The 19,749-nt window shown below is 41.0% G+C and overlaps 1 protein-coding gene across 1 annotated transcript in view; it reads left to right on the forward strand.

The window, feature by feature from the left end:
- Positions 1 to 19,749, forward strand: part of cacna1g (calcium channel, voltage-dependent, T type, alpha 1G subunit) — a 210,569-nt gene that overhangs the window by 165,764 nt on the left and 25,056 nt on the right. The window contains exons 26-28 of the mRNA XM_050059547.1: positions 12,633 to 12,784; positions 15,885 to 15,994; positions 19,090 to 19,223. Of these exons, the coding sequence (XP_049915504.1) occupies positions 12,633 to 12,784; positions 15,885 to 15,994; positions 19,090 to 19,223 (396 nt within the window). The remainder of the gene's footprint in view (positions 1 to 12,632; positions 12,785 to 15,884; positions 15,995 to 19,089; positions 19,224 to 19,749) is intronic.

Here is a 19,749-nt window from a genome sequence, read left to right on the forward strand (position 1 = left end):
TGTAACTGAAGTGTGACTATTGGCACTGATCTTTGTAAATTAATAATAGAACATTTACAGAGACATTTTGGAAGAATTTGAAACCTACATTGTTTACATCCATATTTGTCCTTTTCGTTCTGGCCTTTGTCGATGATGCAGAACAACCACTGCTCCACCCAGCCTCGTCTTGGCAAGGTGTTGGAAACATCAATAAGTCAAGACTGGTAAAAAGAAATTTCCACACACTTACATCTGCAGTGTTTCACTTTAAAGTGGCCTTTGCAAAAAAAATTCATACAAGGCAAAATTGCTCCTTTGCTTCGCTCCACTGGAGGTTCCTCCTTTCTCTCTGCCCGTGTGCATTTGGAATCGCGGCTACTTGAGTAATCAAATGATACTGTACTGTCATCAAATTGTACTCTAAGGCTGTTGACAGATTCAAAAAATGCAGAATATGGAAACTGTTCTGAAAACTTACATGACAGACAAATGTTTAGAGTCGATATGTAAAAGTGATTGACACAATGTGAGGTCATAATTATTTTTGGATGAAAAATAGACTTGTGCACAAAAGGTTTAACATACCTAGAAACATTGCACTAGCAATAGCAGGACAGGAAAGACGACTGTAAGCTAGCAAACATGGAATATGTACAGGGATTGAACAGGGGATTGACTGGCTTCTAGAGCCAGCCCCTGGTGGCCATTCAAGGAACTGCAGTTTTTGGCACTTCAGCATTGGCTTCATTTTTCAGTCCTTGTATTGAACATATTTAATAGACCCTAAGGATACACACAGTGCGTACAGCCTATAACAAAAAGCATTAATTGGCCTAAACCTGAAAATGACCTGTCATATCTTATGATAATGATACTCAGATGTGTCATTTGAGATGAAGAACTTTTCCACGAGGTGTTTACATTATTTTGAATACTCCCTCCCTGTGGGTGAGTTCATTCCCATATTCACTTAAGGGGTCATGGTAGAGTTAAGATGCAGCACAGTGACATTCAGCTTACTTCAGTGAGAAAAGCTTGATCTGTTGCCTGCTTTTAAAAAAATAATCTGTTTTAAATTCTAACAAGCCTATTATGTAATATATTTACAAGGAGCTTGCACTTAGGATTCTTATTTATCTCTGAAACACTCATTTTCTTTGCTATTGCGTTTGAATTCTTAATGCAAATCACAAATATGTGCATTGACCAAGTAATAAAATAAGTGACGACATACTGTTTGATTAAAGGCATGACCGCATCTGATTGTATTAAACCTAATTAGAATACCTCAATTTTACATTTAGGATTATAGACTTTATAAACCTTTAAGAATCCCAAAAGCAGGTCAGATTTACTTTCAGGTTCACAAAGTTTTCCAACCTTTTGAACCTCCAAAATATACGTAAATCTTTTGCTAAGCCGCTGCATAATGTAAGTCTCTATATCTCAGGTCAGTCAGTTTTAGAGTCAGTAAGAAAATAGAATAGGGCTTTAAACTTTTATAATAGTTTTACCATTTTCACAAAGTAAGCTTACAGCTGTGCAGATAATGGAGTCAGCAGCTGATATGGACAATGTGACTGTTGTATTCTCTGTGTAGATTCATAAATCCTCATCACCTTGAGGTGGGTAAACAAAGTCATTTCATATGTTTTGCTGGTAATCGCCGTTGTCACGACACTGCCAGCAGTCAACAGCAAAACAGGCACAATAGGATCACACGTCGTTTACCCTAGCACCAAACACACACAGACATGTAAAAACTTAAGTGTGGGTATATGCAAAGCAGTCTGACATTCCATGAATAGCTGTTCTTCATCTATTAACACACACACACACAAGGAGACACACAAGCTAGCCGGTGCCAATCCCTTGCTGTATCTGGGTCAGAGCGAACAGAGATGAATCTAACGGAAGTTTCACATTGCCCCCCTTTCTTTCTTCTGTTCCTCTGTTGTAGAGATGTAATTAATAACACCAGTCCTTTGGGGAAAGGGCGAATAAGAGAGAGAGAGAGAGGGAGAGGAGGGGAAATCTCAGAGGAGAGGAGAAAGAGTGAGAGAAGTGACATACCTTGGCAAAAAGTGTCACAAATGCAGCTTCAGGGTGTAAAAGTTTGATGCCACAAGGTGTAGGTAGCAGTGTTAAGTGGAGTGTTAAATGTGATGAATCTTTCATAACTTTTTGGGGTTAGCAGCAATTGGAAGCTGTGTTACTGCAACTGCTTGGGGGTGTGCCACGGGGTGTGTGTCAAGGGTTCCTGATGTTACGTACACTTCTTCCGACCCAAAAACCGACATCGGTATCTTAAATTGTAATAGTAAAGTCAAACTTGACCACAAGAGGTAATAATGTTACTTCATCCAATAGGCTAGCTAATGACGCTAATTTGCCTCCCAGAGACATTAAGTATGTGAGTTCATCCATTAATCTGGAGGCATGACTGACGGATGATTGATATGTACTGAATAGGTGATACCAGAAACTGATGGATGATGTTGATGTGCCTGAAAAGAAAAATCGAAAGTAATATAATGAATAATAAATCTTATTAATTTCCACAGAAGGCAGTGTTGTGGCAGTAATAATTGCTGTGAAAGAACACACAGTGTATAGTTAGTTTGATTGAAAAAGTATTTTGTGGGAAGAAAAACTGCCCCAACAACACTGCGCTATGAATGTTTCATGTTAGAAACTTTCTCTATGAATATTTCATCAACAGAAATGTCAAGGAGAGAACGGCACAGAGCAGAGTGGCAGACAGTCTCATAGTGTAGTGCTGCCCTGCTGCACTGAATGTGCTGATAAAGAGACATGAGGTGGACTTTGAATTTGTCTGTCTTGCTACTGAGCAGGAGAGTTCTCAATGCAGGGGGCCGAAACCAAAAGCTGGATCTTATCCTTTGTGTGAGTGTACATGCAGTATGTGGTTTATCCAAGGACAGGCCTTCAGTACAAATGCTGAAGTAGCAGATGAGCTGTGCGTGTGATTAAATCAGGCTGGATATGACACACAATCTGATTGTTGGACTGAGTTTAGTGTTAATTTAGGCATCACAACTGATCAGAAGTTGGACTTTGTCTGTTCCAGTTTGGGCCAGTTGCTGTTGAGAATTGGAAGATAAAATCTAACAACGTGTCCTTTTCAAAATAAAAGCCCTTGATTTACTACACTGCATAATTCGACCAGAGGGAACTCATATTCACTCAGAGCATTATGCTAAATGGAAACTAAAATAGCTCACAGTAGCTTAGGCTTTACAACTTACCTCAGAAAGACTGCCACGTCACTATTGTTAAGAATAATTCTGACGCAAAATATTCACCAGCCATGCTAAAGATAGCATGTTAAAATGCTAACGTGCTAATGCAGGCATAACGTTTACCATGTTTGCCTTCTTAGTTTAGTGTGTTAGCATGCTAATATTAGCTAACTAACATAACACTGAGTGCAACAGAGTCTAATGGGATTGTAATTAGTTTGGTCATAAACCAAATTAATGGACAAATGGTGGCAGTAGATGAGACGTTAAGGGTAAACGATTATATACTTGATGTCTATACCAAGATTCACTGCAATCAGTCCAGCAGTTGTTGAGATATTTCCCTCAAATCCAGAAATGTCAACCTCATGGTGGCGCTAGAGGACAAGTCAGGGGACCACCAAAGTCACTATGATTTATCCTTTGTAACCAGGAATGTCTATACAAAATTTAATGGCCAATCATCCAACAGTTGCTAAGAGAATTCATCCTGGACTTAAGTGGCAGACCAACAGACACACCATTAGAACAAAATTGTGACCCTTAGAGTTGTGCCACTTGCATGGCAAGAACTGAATCTGTTATCCACTTCAGCGTGGCTTCCTTAACGCTCTCTGTAGAGTTTACCTTCCTTGTTCCCCACTATCTCATTTCTGTTTCTTTCCTTTTTCCAAACAACTTGCAACATATACACAAACAGATACATATGTTTTTGATGGATGCCCATTTCTGTGTTGGTCCAGGAACTTGTGAGAATTTGTGTTCTCACACTCACAGTCTAAACAATGTCCGGTGTGTTTCCCTCTGTAGTTTTTCAACATCTTCTCCTTCCTGACTGTCAAGACTAAACAGTCAGTGAATGTTGGTGGAAATAGTGATCATGTGTGGGGTGTCCAGTCTTTGTTTCAATATTCTGTTCCCAGGTTTAGCGCTTGACTTGGAGGATTATGTTTGACAGAGTGAAGTAAACAACAAGATCTATTTTAGCTACTTTATGTCTGGTTTATAGCATGAATAGGTTTTACACCTTTTTAACCAAAACATCTCGCATGGAAGGGTAGAACCATTTCAAATCCAAGTACGGGTACATGAGAGTTAAAGACCTTTAACCAAGGAAGACTTTTCAGAGGATGTCTTCTTTTCTATTCTGTGTAGTTGACAGGGACTGTGTTGATATTGTTGCTCTGGAAATAAACATGGATTCCACAAAGGGAGAAAGGGTAAACACTTTGTCATTATACTGTTGAAAAGCTTCCCATCGGTCTGTACCTTGTCATCACCTGTTATCCCTGTTGCTCCGCCCTCCACTCACGCCGTCCAATCGCTTGCCTTCACCATTGAGTCCCCCATTTCAATTGGTCCATCCTGCTCAAGTATGACTCAGAAAGAGGTGTGTCAGTCTACCATGTGAACCAGCACAATGTGTGTTTGTGTGTGTTAAAGAGTGCAGATGAGTGTGTGTGTGTGTATATGTGTGTGTGTGTGTGTGTGTGTGTGTGTGTGTGTGTGTGTGTGTGTGTGTGTGTGTGTGTTTNATGTGTGTGTGTGTGTGTGTGTGTGTGTGTGTGTGTGTGTGTGTGTTTATCATGCCCTGTCATTTTAAATGATGTCACGTTATCTTATTTATTTGCCTGTTTTCCTCTGGACTCCTCAATTTGCTCTGCTGCTCCTCTCTGTTGTTCTTCAGTTGAATTTATTTCTCGTCTTTATCGTCTTTGTCTGTGTTCTCTCTGTGTCTCTCTCTCTGTGATTAATATTTAAGCAAGACAGCAGAGCATTCGGGAATTCCAGTTAAATCTTTTTTTGATTGTTTTACACTAACTTTTTTTTTTTTTTTTTTTTTAGACTCTGTGTTTGCTGGATTTCAAAATTAAACATCTAGTCCTTGACATTGACATATTTCTCCTGGCAGACACTGAGTCTCAAGGTTTACTACTGAGTCATTCACCATGAAGGACAGGGGCATAAAAGCAGCCGCCGCTGCCTCAGAAATGTGAAAATATAAATGTTTCTCTCTGACATTTTACTCATTTCCATCCAGATCATTTACCTTCAAAGTGCACTGTTGCTGCTTTTACTGCCCGTGCCCTGCTCTTCCTTTCACAGCCATTCTTTTATCATCTGGGATCCAATCTTTAAGTCCCTACATCTCATCCATTCCCTTCAGCCATACCAATCCACACCTCTTACTCCAACATTCCAATTATCCGCAAATCTCTGATGGAACGCCCAAACCCATAGCGCCTTCAGATACATCCAGAGAAGATCCAGCTAAACAGAAACCATTGCACCGATGACTCAAAGTCATAGCAGTGTGTCGTGTTGTTTTTAGATTCATGGTGAGGCCTCCTTTTCATCGGAGTAGCTGGCACACATCCTTTCCACTTCACAACCAACTGCAGACACCCTCACTCAATCACCACATTGTGGACAGCTGTAGGTCCACTGTGTTCCAGATCCATTCTCTACATAACCAACGCAATCCAACCTGCGCTCACCCACACAGTCACAGTATCCCCATAGTGCTGTACAGTGCCCTTCTTGCTCATCGGTCCCACAACAAAGGACCCTTACTGTGTCTGTATTTCCCAACAAAGACCGCCTCGGAAATGTATAGATTATGTTTTTGAGCGTGGCCGCGTCCAAAAGCAACTCCCAGGCCAAATATCCAGCCTTTAACATCCTCACCCCCAAAGGTGAGTAGAGAGGCGGTGTCCACGAAGATGAAGGTGAGTGCACTGGAAGGCAAAAAGAGGAATAAGGCTCTTGGAGTTGTTTTTGGACAGGGAATTATTTACATCTTTTGTTTTTCTTTGTCTAACAGTGTTTCCTTCTTCTTGTCTGTTGGACCTCAGGAGGATTTTCATCTGGGGATTTAGATCTCCTTACAGTCAGTGAAGTTATTCAGTAAGCCTAAAACCAAATGTCCACTGGATCCTTAACATACCTTTTGTGCTGTGGCTCAGTTGCAGCTCCATCATTGTTCCAGTGTTCACAGGAAACATTTCAGAAGCGAGAATCAGCAAACAAATTTTTAAAATAGTTACGAATTGTTTTGCCACTGTCATTTAGTTGTGGTAATAGATGCTTTGTGGCTTTACTCAGTTTAATTATTAGACTATCCCACACCTGAATAGTAAACTATTTATAGGTTAGCCTACTTTGATCACATTTATAAACGCGTATTTTGTCTCTAAATGTTAGTCTTCCGTCTTCACTGAACCATTTGTCATACCCTAAAGCTGAGCATCAGACGTGCCCAGTGAAGTTGGGGGGCTATGGCATTAAGAAAACAACCTTTTACCGCCTCCTGTGATCGCTCATTTTAAATGTCAGTGACTTTATGATAATGATACAAAAAAGGATTTCATCAGCACTGCTGGTTAACAAGTAGCAGTATTTATGAGCCATGATTAAATCATTATTTCATACTTGTTCTGTTGTCTGGCGGCAGACACAGAAAAATATATGAATGAGAACGATTACAATGTGGACTCTGCTTAAAACAGCGCATAGGTGATCATGGAGAGAAGAAGGTGACAGAACCAAGGTTTTAAGGGGACTTAAAACCTTGGTTCTGTCACCTCAGCCGCCATTGCAGAAATGTTCCAGCAGAAATATGATCTGAAATCTGGGAGAAATTAACATCTGCAACCAAGTTGGTGAAGATTCTCAGTGCTGAATCATAGGCAACTGGACTTCCTTGAGTTTCTTGAAGATGTTTCACCTCTCATCCAAGAGACAACACCCATTCACACCTGGACCCATCGAACCCTAACGACACACATGATGGTGGGTCAACGGCTCACATGTGACCTTAACGACTCTAAAGCCCCTTTTACACTGCCAGATTTTGGGAGGAGCTGTTGATGACCCCGCACGTGCGACCCACTGGCGGTGGATAAACCAGAAACAGTTGATAGCAGGAATTAGCGAGCAGGGGAAATGACAAACCTGACAGACACTGTAAAGATGAGCAACTGGGGAGACAAGGAATTGTGCGCTATCCTTGTACTCGCAAACTAAGAGGCCATTAACCATCAGATGACGGGGACAGTGAAGAACGGGCAGACTTATGAGAGAATCGCCGAAGGACTGACTAGCTGCGGCTTCCCTCCCACGTCACTGTTTACGTCACACGCTGAGCTACAGTACACATTTTGTTACTTGTTCACGCCCCCCATTGCCCCGAAAAAGGCGCATTCTGTATAAACAAAATTTGGTAGGCGGCATTTTGCCGCACTCCCCGATTTTGTTTTTATACTGCCAATGCTGAAAAAAGACTGATTGGGCTTTCCTGCAAATTTGCACAATTTCTATCTAAAAAGGGCTTAAAACTCAGAGACTCAACGACTCTGTAATAGTTCACACCCACACAGGGTTTAAAGCATGCGATTCTGCACCAGTCTGTTAGAACTGAAGAAGCCTCTTGGATGAGAGGTGAAACATCTTCAAGAAACTCAAGCAAGTCTAGTTGCCAATGATAAAGCACTGCAACCAAGACTACACATTTCCCTGATGTTAGCATAGCTACATGTAGCAGTGAAGGCTATGTAACATATACACTTGCAGTAGTATGACTGGAGCAGATGACCATATAAAGAAATCCATCACGATCCAATGTCAGCTTATCTCAAAAGTAGAAAAAAGTTGGAGACAGTGGAGTGAAGCTTGAGGTTTTTGCTCATAGAGACTACTTTTACAAAACTTTACCTCATTATTTGAAACTCTGGCCACAAGAGATATAACCAACAGACAATGTAACATTTTAAATGTGGCAGAAAATAAGGAAAAGCATAATAGGTCCCCTTTAACTGTCTGACTGTCTGAGCAGACCAGTCTGTCCTTTCAGTTTTGTTGTTTGCTAACTCTAAAGAGAATGAAGAGAAAGAAGTAGAGCAGGAAAATTGCTTCCTTTAAAAAATGTGTTTTCCTTGCTGTTCTGACAAATTAGTAACAAATTAAATACATTATTGGATTTTGATTTTATGGTAATTGCCAATAAATATAGGCATTTATATACATTTGCAAGTAAATGTCACGCTTTAGAAATGCAAACTTCTCCAGCCAAAATAGACTCTTAAAGAGCTGGTAGTAAGACACTTTGGTCATGGAGCCGGTGGACACTGCTACAACAGTTAGAATGGCAGCAAATCATCTCCAGCAGCCACGACAGAGAAAGATCGGTGGACATTGGTGATAAAAGAACTGGTTTGTGGCAAACTAGTTTGTTTTTGTGGGTCACCTAAGTATCAGAAGACAAATTGTATTCCATTTGGGTCACAAATATTCATACAATACCTTCTTTATACATTCTAGAAAGTTTATGTAGTGCAGTTATTTTAACACAATGAGATCTAAATCCCTGTGAGATGATTGTCCTGGGTGTTCTGTTAAATCTACACAGAATCTGTGTCAAATATGAGGATGGTGGTGCAGGGAGCAGGCATCATAACCTGCACAAAGAAGTTTGCAGGTTGTGACCCCTCTGTGCCTTTGCACCCATCCTCCGTCCCTGTCAAAATGATGTCAGAGCTGAGAGAGGAGGCTGCCACATCAGTGAAGGAGGGGAGGGAAAGGACAGGGAGCAAAAATGAAGGCTAAAAAAAATCTCCTTCCAACTGAATATCTTTCCCATCTGTTGCTACCTTACTCAAAAGAAAATAATAATTCAGATGCCAGTATGACTCAAAGCAGGAGCAGCATAAACTCCGTTGCTCATTAGGAGCGGCTCTGCTCTTTTCTCTGAGGAGGAGAAAAGAGCAGTGGAAGTGAGATCAGGAGAATTGGGGCAGCAGTGTAATTTGGCTTCCTAAACTTTCACCTTTTCTTCACTCACTTCATTCCCTTCAGTCTCCTCTGGAGACTAGTTGAGCTTTAGCCAAAAGGTTTCTGTCTCTCTCTTTCCTTACATTTCTTCTCCCTTATTCCCCAATGTATTGTTCGGTCTCACCCTCTTTGCCCCATCCATAATATTAAGGGCAATGCTTACTTACTTCCTCAAATTACTTTTTTAGAGGGAAAGTGAACTAGTGTAGCATACTCACTTCAGCTATTCCATACTGTATCCAACTCTTATTCTTGGCCCTGTATTTGCATGTATTTTATTGTATAGGAATATAAATGGGACAGCAGATATATACTATGCTAGGAAGAGAAAAAGTTGTGTAAAACAACACACTTAGATGAATGATGGTGTGTAGAAGAGGAGGTGAAACAAAGGGACTGCTGTTAGGTGAAAGTATGGCTTGCCGAGCACCTGCAGACAGTAAGTAGAACAGAACAAAAATAATGTTTTCTCATCCACAAATGATGGAGGATCTCATAAATAGGAACTCCCAGTGAATGAACCAAATTGTTGCATCCCACAAGCGCTATACCCAACTGTCCCGATTCAAAGACACACGCCCAGACACATTACCCAAGACGCTTCAAACCTGCTTTATCCTCTCGGTGGGCCACATGGTAAAACGTCAAAAAGTATAACCTTATTTATAAAAAGCAGCTGACAAGATGAGGGAGTATTGCTGCAGTGACAATTCCAGGACCTGTGGTGCTGAAAAGCAAAGCAGGTGACCGAGTATGTCATCCTGTTTTAGTGCATTTATTTAAAAAGTCAGGCCAAGCACTCCAGAGGCCACATTATTTTCAATTTCTGGCACGCACATCTCTGTAGGAGTTCAAGAGCAGTCAAACTCCAACCCTGGCTGCCCTGTGGTTCAGCGGCTAGCACCAGCATTCAGGTTCATCTCCCCTGTTGTCAATATCAATAATTACCAGCAGGCGCAAAATTAGCTTTCAGCAAAGATGACCCTGAACACAGATATAGAATAATTAACCTGAAGCTCAGCAGCAGTGCAGACCTCTGCCAAACCTCAGCAACTCTCCAACTTATAATGCTGTAGACGGGCCATAGTTTATCGGATGCCCATTTAAGACAGGTATATTTTCTTAATATTCACCTATTCCAAGAATTATATAGGAAATTCTAAAAAGGCACTTCCCTATTTTTTTCTCCGCGGCCAGGTTTGATTTAGTTTTTGGTGTAATGCAAAGTCAATAGTAGTAATAGTTAAAAGGAGGTTATGTTTTCGCCGGCGTTGGTCTGTTGGTCTGTTTGTCTGCAAAATAACTCGAAAAGTTCTGAACGGATTTTGATGAAATTTTCAGGAAAGGTTGATAATGGGACAAGGAACAAATGATAAAATTGGTGGTGATCGGTTTAAGGGAAGTGGATAAAATAATAAAATGGCAGGAAATCCGAGCTGCTTGGCGCAGGTCTGCGCTCTCCGAGTGCTCTAGTTCTTTCGTGTATACCTTGAGAAATTCAGGATAATATATATTTCCACACTACTAATTCCATCAGTACAAGTCATGTGTTAGTTACTACTCTGCTTCTATGAGTTTCTCTCAATGAATATATATGTAGTGAAAGCACATTTGAAAAACTTAACAGCAACATCTCTATCCCGAAATGATCCATTTCCTCAAAATAATCTACATTGGTACTGGTCACTTGGTCAGGCAACTAGGCTTGGGCGCTACCAAGCTACTATGGCATATCGGGGTATTTAGTACCAAATGTATAATTTTCAGTACCATCAAAAGATGTTCCTCTTTCTAATAAACTGCTACGGAGATGCTGTATTTGGCAATGTATTGTAGTGCACAGCACGCACCACCAGAGGTCAGTCTCTACTGGTGGAACAAGCAGCTGAAAAAGATGAAAGAAAGATGGCAACTGCAAGTGTTGGGGATAACGTTACAGGACTAGTAATAAAGAATAATGCTTTTACCCCTTGAGATGACTTCTTCCAGTTAGAAAAATAGTTAATTCAAAAAGATTTTATTTGACACATCATTTCCGCCCAGTCCAGTGATGTGTCGGTATCCACCACAGAGTGTCACAGGTCCTCCATCATGCTTATTTCCTATCTATCTATTATTCTATGGGCCATAAGTATTTAAACCCAACAAGAATTATCTAAGTAGGTTAATTGCATATTAGAAACACAGCATTGCTGCTAGACAGTGACATAAATACTACAATGCCTTTTGTCACTAGTAGCTCAGCATTTATATTATTTATTTTTTCTACACAATACCATCATATACTGTACTGTACACTGAGTGAAATGTCAGGAATAAATTAGAGTCTAAAAAAATAGACAACCCCAAGCCTTACTGCCACAAATACAAAACTAACATGTTGAAATATTAACCTACAGTCACTGATACAATGAGAGTAGTCTTTGCTCTCCGTTGATAGTAACTGTGCACCTGGTAGGGTTTACCTCAAGAGATGAATTTCAATGCGTATATGTATTTAACATCAGGGATGGATCGATGGGCATTCTCCTTACAGACTCTGCTTACTCAGCTCTCCTGTCTTAATCCCTGATCTACAGAGGGAGTTTCTCCAGTAGAGAAACCACTAGGCACACAACATGAGTTGCACACAGGCATACACACTCGTGGGAATCGTTCCAGCTCAGCACAGCTGCAGCCACAGCAGCACACCTGGGCTAATTGGACAGGAGAGGGAGCGCTCCCAACACCCAAAGGACGTTTGCCTTTTGAGTGTGTATCGTGTGTGTGCGTAGCTCCCTTTTCTGTGTGACCTAGAGCCTCTCCTTCACTGATAGAATAAAAAGGTGATAGATAGTGCAAGCCTGCTCCCTGTTCCTCATCCCAACTCCCAGCCCATCTATCCATCCATCCTCTCTGGATGGAGGGAACAAAGTGATGGATGAGTGTGGAAAACTTTTCTCCTACATTATATTCTTTTCCTGAGAGGAGCGAAGTGAAGGAAATAAAGGGAGGCTGAGTCACATGACAATCAGAGAGACAGAGAGAGAGATGGCCATATCTCCAGACCGAAATATCCCTGACAGCAGCCTCCTCCACTGAGTCTCTCACACACACACACACACACACACATTGAGCAATGCTGTTTATCTCCCATCACACTCACTCAGGGGAGAGTTCATTTAAACAATTGTTGATCAGAGGAGATGAGATTTGATTTGATTAGTCATGACTACAGACCACAGGAGGGCTTGGCTGGAGTCTCTCTTTCTCTCTGCCCATTATCTGATCCGCCTTCCTTAATCCCTTCACATCTCTCCTTACATATCTCTTATTTTCAATGTGAGTCAACCACCTTGAGTGACAGAAGGGTGTTTTCGTGTTTCACTAACCCCTTTTTTAAAGCAGCTTTGGAGGCTTCAGTCCTCAACACAGCAGGTCTACTGTGTAGTGTCCCAGTATATTACCTCCTATCTCACTTGTTGAATGCCACCCCCTCCCTCCTCCTCCTACCCCACTTCCTGCAACCCCCCCACCCTCCCTACCCCTACCCCCCCACCTACTTCCCACTTCCAACAGAAGCTCAGAGTAAACCCTACTACTCAGATTACTCCCCCATTCGCCGACTCATCCACAAGATGTGCACCAGCCCCCACCTGGATCTGTTCATCACCGTCGTCATAGGACTCAACGTCATCACCATGTCCATGGAGCACTACAAGCAGCCCAAGGTCAGATCTGGGGGGAGGAAGGTGGGGTAATGATGGGCTCTTTGCTTCAAATGTTCATACCTGCGCTTGAATAATAACTGCAAATTTGTCCTAGAGTTTGTCTTATTGGTCACTCAGTGCAGTACCATTTCAGATAAAGTGACATCTGCAATCGGATACAATGCAGCCTGTTTGCATACTGCGTTAGTCCTACAGCGACAAGGGGTGGGAATCACCAAAGGCCCCACAGTACGATATTATCACGATACTTAAGTCAGGATACAATACTATTGCAATTTTAAATGTGTTGCGATATACTTAAAATTGCAATAACATATATTGCAATATATTGAGATTTATTACCTTTTTCAAGTGCAAATTATGTCCCCAAAGGAAAATTTATCTGATAAGATAAAGATAAAGTTTACAGTCAGTTCATCTCACTTCGGTCATTTTTATTGCGGCAAAAATGTATGTAGTGGACTGAAAAAGCAATTGATTTCATTATACTAGTGGGCTACTAAAAGTTTCATTTGTATTTGCAAAATTTATTCAAAATGTATTATTTATTTAGTGAAAAAAGAGATACTTGGTGTCCGTGTAACGATACAATATTGCCACACAAAAATAGTGTGATACTATGCTGTATTGATTATTTTCCCCAACCCTAGCAGCGACTGAAAACTGCATAACTGATTCCAGTGCATTGGTACAGTGCAGATTTAGTCTCTGGTTGTAACTGTTTGAAAGACATTTTCACCGTGCCACATATAATATTCAGGCAAAAATACAAAATTCTGCCAGATGTTTTATTTTCATTTATTTATATGGCATAAATATTATTAAATGAAAAAATTGAACATTGGCACGGAATATTTGCTATCTTAAAAAATATCAGTATCTGCACTGGCCTTTAAAACGTGTCACTGGATTATTACTTTTAATGTGCGTTTAAATGAGGGCGCGTTTACCGCGTTCACGAGAAGAGGGCCCCCCCATTGTATCATTCATGACCTAATAAGTGGAAATTTTCTGAGAGTTTACAACTTTGCGTACACGACTTCCCATGTTGTAAACAAGTGCTCACGAGCTACATTCGCAGCATAAATTTTTCTGGAACCAAGGTTTATGGCTTCACAGGACTTCAGATAGTGTAAGTTATATAACATGTGCCAATAATAATAACATGCCAATAATAATAAAAAATAGCCTTTCGAAAACACCCTTCCTCCCTTCTTTAAACAAGGGTAAGGAAAGGGATCAGGTCAACAGAAAAATAAATGAAAATAAGATAAGAATTGTTTGCTAAGAAAGGCAATGATGAACTATGAAAGAAAAAAAAATAAACATAAAACTATTAGTCAATAAAAGAGAAAAAGCCATAAAAAGGGTTAGAATTAATCCTTCAGACTGTATAAATTTAAGGTAATCGTGGGTACAACAAATTCCGCCAATCTTGTACACCAAAAAGGTAATACAAATCATATGTATCCAAAGTATCCACATCAAGGTCTGCCATGGATACTGATATTTATAGCCCATATGTTAATCGCCACCAGGCAGGTGTTCCAGCTAGGATTTGTCCTCCACTCATTAGAAATATCTCTAATGCTTCAACATATTGTTGACCACCTGCTTGATCAGAACTCTAAGTTGGAGGCAGAACAAAAGATGGTTAAGGGCGGCAGAGGGAGAGCTGGTATTTAGCAAAATTCCACCAGAACAAAAGAGACAAAGAGATGCAGCACAAAAGAGAGAGGAACCAGCTGAAGAAAAAATGACAAGAATACAGTGAGGGGTTACAGGACAGATTAAGATGTAGAATGGCATAGTAGATGGGAATGGAATAGTGGAGGAGGACGTAAGGGTGTTACATAGGAAGAATAGAATAGTAGAAATAGTGTGGGGAAGAATAGGACTTTTGGTAAAGTAAAGGGTTTGTATGGAACAGAGGTTGTTGGGTAGAATTTTAGACTGTATAAAAATAGTGGATGCAGTTACCTAATCAACGATGTCATTGCAGTAGCAACTTGCCAATCGACGGCACCCACCTCTTACTCAAAGCAGCCACGCCCTTAATTATATATAACTTTAAGCCTTTATGAAAGTAAACGGGTGAGTTCAATCCATCAAAGTTCAGTTCAAATCCATCCCCTGTACAGTTGACAGTGATGGAGAATTTAGCTCTAAAGACCAAAAGCGTTTTTGTACCAGACTGTAAACATGTTTATGTCTGCTGTAAAGTTGGATATTTTAACATGGTTGTCTATGGGGCTTGACTCACTTTTGGTGCCACCCTCAAGTGGCCACTACAGGAACTGTAGTTTTTGGCACTTCAGCGTCAACCCCAGAGATTGCTGCTTGGCTAGATTAGAGGATGCTTAAGTCAGAGATGTCAAAGAATTGACCAGTGTTACACAGATAATGAAAGGTTTTTTGGTAGAATAGAGTCTCTAGGTAGAGGAGGGTCTTTGGTTAGTGTAGAGAGCCGTGATCTTGAGCTGGTTGTTGGGTAGCATAGAAAACAGTGAAGACATATCAGAAACTGGAACTAGCTGTGAGTTAATGAATTGCCACCAGTGAGGATTGTGTGAAATCTCCGTTGACCACCAGTTCTCTTGCTGTCTCGCTGCTAAAGGTCAGTTTTTACATGCAGATGGGCACTCTAAATTCTCCCACAGGCAAAAATGGACACTTTGATTCTAATGGCCTTTTCATGGAGAGTGAGGGAGGGAGGAGTGGAGGGCGATGTGAGTGATCTATTAATGGAAAAGCTAATTCTGGAGAAGAGGATAGAGTTTACAATATGGACCTTGAAGACTGTAAATGCAGGAAAAATATGTATGTAGAGCAAGAAATATCCACCATAGCAGGCCATTAGTGTAACTGAATCACACTAAAATGGTTTTCCTTTTAAGAAGTGAAAAACATTTCTGTAGGGTGAGATCATTTCATTGGTTTTCAGTGCAGTTTCAGCACATTTCATTAAACGAGTGGCAATGAAACCCGCAGCTCCCTCTGCTAAGACAACAGCAAATTTAATGTGAGGTTTACTGACTTGTTATGATTGATACTTGTGTACTTTATTGATCTTTAATATTTCTCTCCCTGAAATCCTCAGGAGTTGGACAAGGCATTGGAGATCTGTAACTACATCTTCACCCTCATCTTTGTGCTGGAATCCGTCTTCAAGCTGGTGGCCTTCGGCTTCCGACGCTTCTTCAAGGACAAGTTAGTATTTAACTACTATGCTTCCCATAGTAACGCAATGACCTCTGTCAAACATCTCTGACACAGATCAGACAGTAATCCTGAATAAACATTTATCTCCCCGTTTAGGGTTTTGACATTTTAGTGGACGTGATATTGTAATAGAGCGGCTGTTAAAGGTACCGTTCTTTAACCTCTGAGTCATGTGGAAAATCTGAGGCAGCGTTCGGAGGGCTCAAATGAGCTTTTTCTAAGGTGCTCCAGTGGATGGTTCTCAGTGAGCCTGTATGAATACAAACGGCCTCGTTAAACACCCATAAAACACGCTGCCTTAGATGATTTCATAGCTTTGAAATCCCTGGCTTCCCGCTGAAAACCACACAATAATGCACAAACACAATCACAACAGCACAAATATAAACTACCACACATCACATGTAAGTGAATACACACACTAACACACACACCTCATCGGAGGCATCATGTTTTTGGACTAGTGCTGACCACCAAGGGCTCCATGATGTCCATTCTCTTTGCCAGAGTAGACAATTATCCTTTTTGCATTTTGGCTGAAGTCCAGTTTGATATTACCTCAATACACGTATACTCACACACAGGTACACACAAACACAGCATTCAGCCAAGACCTCCAGGACTAATTTGAAAATCTCATTGGCTTGTAAGTTGATTTTCTTGTGTTGATTCACACACTTTGGGTATCTAAATGAGGATGTGAGGGACATACTACAGAGTGGACTCTGAAACCTGCTCATAGAGAAGAAACAATAGACACTGACAGACCTGATTAATACGACCACCCACCACTGACTTTTACTCTCATATTGTTCCAAACATTTTCTTTCAGTGCACATTTATTGCACAGAGGCTGGAAAATTAGTTTTGGTCCCAACACTTTGATCTCAAGTCAAGTTACAGTACCTGGGAAAGAAAGTAGCCTGCTGACTCCTGATCTGAGTGTGCCAATTCATCATTATGATACACTAAAATAAAATGATACCATTGCTGCTGTTTAAATCTGCCTCATAACACTGAAATAGTCTGCACGCTCCCATGCATCCACATTGAATTGTCTCTAAATTTAAAGTTTATGTGATTAGTTAACTGTGTGTGTCAAACACTCACCCCGTAGGCTTGGAAGCTTGTAAAAATCTTGTTGTTTGCTCCTTCACAAAGCGCTGCAGCTGTCGGCAGCTTAGGTTCCTGTCAGTTACACTGAATTCCAGTGACAGGTTTTTATAGCAGAAAAAAAGTTTCAAGATGTCCATAAGAACCAATTAAACTACTTCTGCAGCACTTCTATTGTCAATCTTCTTTTTGTCCATCCAAATGATTAGTATGTTTCCAGGACTCATTAAGATATGTTCATTGAAATAAAGTGTAGCTTAACACACAGCTTCTGTTTATTGCTCTGACTAAGCATGCATGTGCAGTGCAGACAGATAAAGTAATTTCAAATCAACAGAACTGTGGAGGCACCTGATCAGTATAACGCAGAACTACATTGTTCTATTCCTGACAAAAGTCTGATATCTTGTACTTTACAAATGTATTACTGTTGTCAATAAAACCACACCAAAACCAAGAACGGTTCCAAGAAGATATTGGACATACAAAAAGAAATTGTTTCAAACCGTGGGAAAGACATTTGTTAGCTTTCCAAACATTAGATGAGACCAATGCCTCTCTCGTGTCTCCACAAAAATATGATTTTAGAGCCAGTAGATGGTTAGCTAAAGACTGGAAATGGTGGAAAAGCTAGCCTTCTCTGTCAGAAGGTAACAAAACCCTCCTACCAGCACCCCCAAAACCTCAAAAAACACATTATATATTGTCACTGTGAGGTTCCAGGAAATCAGTGCGCCCAGCTAAGAACAGTCTGGCACATAACTCTTTGTAAAACAGCAACTTCTGTTACTTTTGGTTTTATAGGGATTAACCCAGAGGTGGAGCCAGATGTAAACATGTGGGGCTCAGCCCAACGGTAGGGGGGTCTGGGGGCATGCCCCCCCAGGGAGAATTTTCTTCCCATTTCAACAGCTTTATGCACTATTTTTCAAGCCATTGAGATAATAAAATGCCTAAAATTTATTTTGAGCCACAATGGATCATTTGGTAACTTTTCAAGCAATAGACTGTAACACACCGTCCACCTCAGGAACACCTGGGGAAGTGCAGAAGGGGAGGCTAATGCATGTAGCCATGCTACACCTGCTGATGACTTAGAGATACAGACATGCACAAACAAGAGAAGACCCAAAAATATTCACAGAATTATCTCCAGTCCAAATCCAATGTATGTAGCAAGGAGTTCATGCTCCATCCCTTTAAGCTAAAGGGGCCTTGGCCTGAAAAACATTGAAGATGCTTGCTATGACGCGCTGATTAGTGAGCTTTACAGGTGCTGGTAGGTGGTCTCTGCTACCTTTGAAAGAGCCAGGCTAGCTGTTTCCTCCTTATTCCAGTCTTGGTGCTAAGCTAAGATAACCTCTTCTGGATGTGGTATTTATCCTCTCATGCTTGGTTAAAGTTCTTTAGGTACAGAGCTTCTTTAAACTGAAACTTTAGTAATATGAAAAATGTACACAAGATTTACACGCACTCTTAAAACCAAGAGCCAAAATTAGTGCATGAAATTTTTTATTGGCAGATGTCAGCACAGGTGTTCACTTGTACTTGTACTTGACACTTTTGTGTCCCTTCATTGGTGAAGCGTGTTGAGGATGGCAGGTGCTGAAACATATCTGCTATAATGAGTTGAACTGATTTTGGCTTTGCTTTCTCAAGAGTGAGGGCTTCTGGGAATTCAGTAATTCAGAAGTATTTGTTTCAAAGTCAAAATTGAGTTGCAAGTCTTGCTAATCTTATCAAGTCTAAAGTTATCAGATTTAGGTCCAGGTCATTTGACTCGAGTTCACATCTCCATACCAAAGAAAATGACTTATCAGAAATGACTGATGATATGTGCAGATCAGTTTTTGCAACCAGTTTAATTTATCAGAGGTTTCAGTGAAAAAAAAGTGATCTAAGTCAGAGGCAGGCACTGATGAGTGTGTGTGTGTGTGTGTGTGTGTGTGTGTGTGTGTGTGTGTGTGTAGGTGGAACCTGCTGGATCTGGCCATCGTGCTGCTGTCCATCATGGGCATCACTCTGGAGGAGATTGACGGCAAAGCTTCACTGCCCATCAACCCCACCATTATCCGCATCATGAGAGTGCTGAGGATTGCACGAGGTATGAACACCGTCCCTCTCCCCCCATCCATCCATCCATCCATCCATCCATCCATCCACCCACCCGCCCATCCCCTCACAGACAAAGACACACTCTGTTCCTCTCTTTCACAGTGCTGTACTTTTAAGATGCCTTGTAAAACAGCCACGTCCCTGGGACTCCCCTCTTTATCACTTTTGCATGGCAGGTCTCAGTGGGGTTCGGGCAGGGTGTGAGTCGACCAGATGGCACAGAGAAACACAGTAAGCTGGCAAACGCAGCACTGAAAAGGAGCAGAGAGTTAAAATGTAGAGACAAAGACTGAGGAATGGGAGAGATGAGGAAAGATAGCTCAGGGTGGAGGAGAGTCAAGACACATTATGACAGTAAGTGAATTAAGCAGCGAGAAACTGAGACTAGGTATGGAGGGAATAATTGAGAGGAGAGGGGGAAGAGAGGAGAAATAAAAGGAGGAGGCGGGGGTGATAAATAACTTCTGACCTGAAAATAGATTATGAGAAGATGGAAAGAAGTTGGAAAGAGGAGC

The sequence above is a fragment of the Epinephelus moara genome, chromosome 13 (assembly GCF_006386435.1).
Source record: "Epinephelus moara isolate mb chromosome 13, YSFRI_EMoa_1.0, whole genome shotgun sequence".
Classification (NCBI taxonomy): Eukaryota; Metazoa; Chordata; class Actinopteri; order Perciformes; family Serranidae; genus Epinephelus; species Epinephelus moara.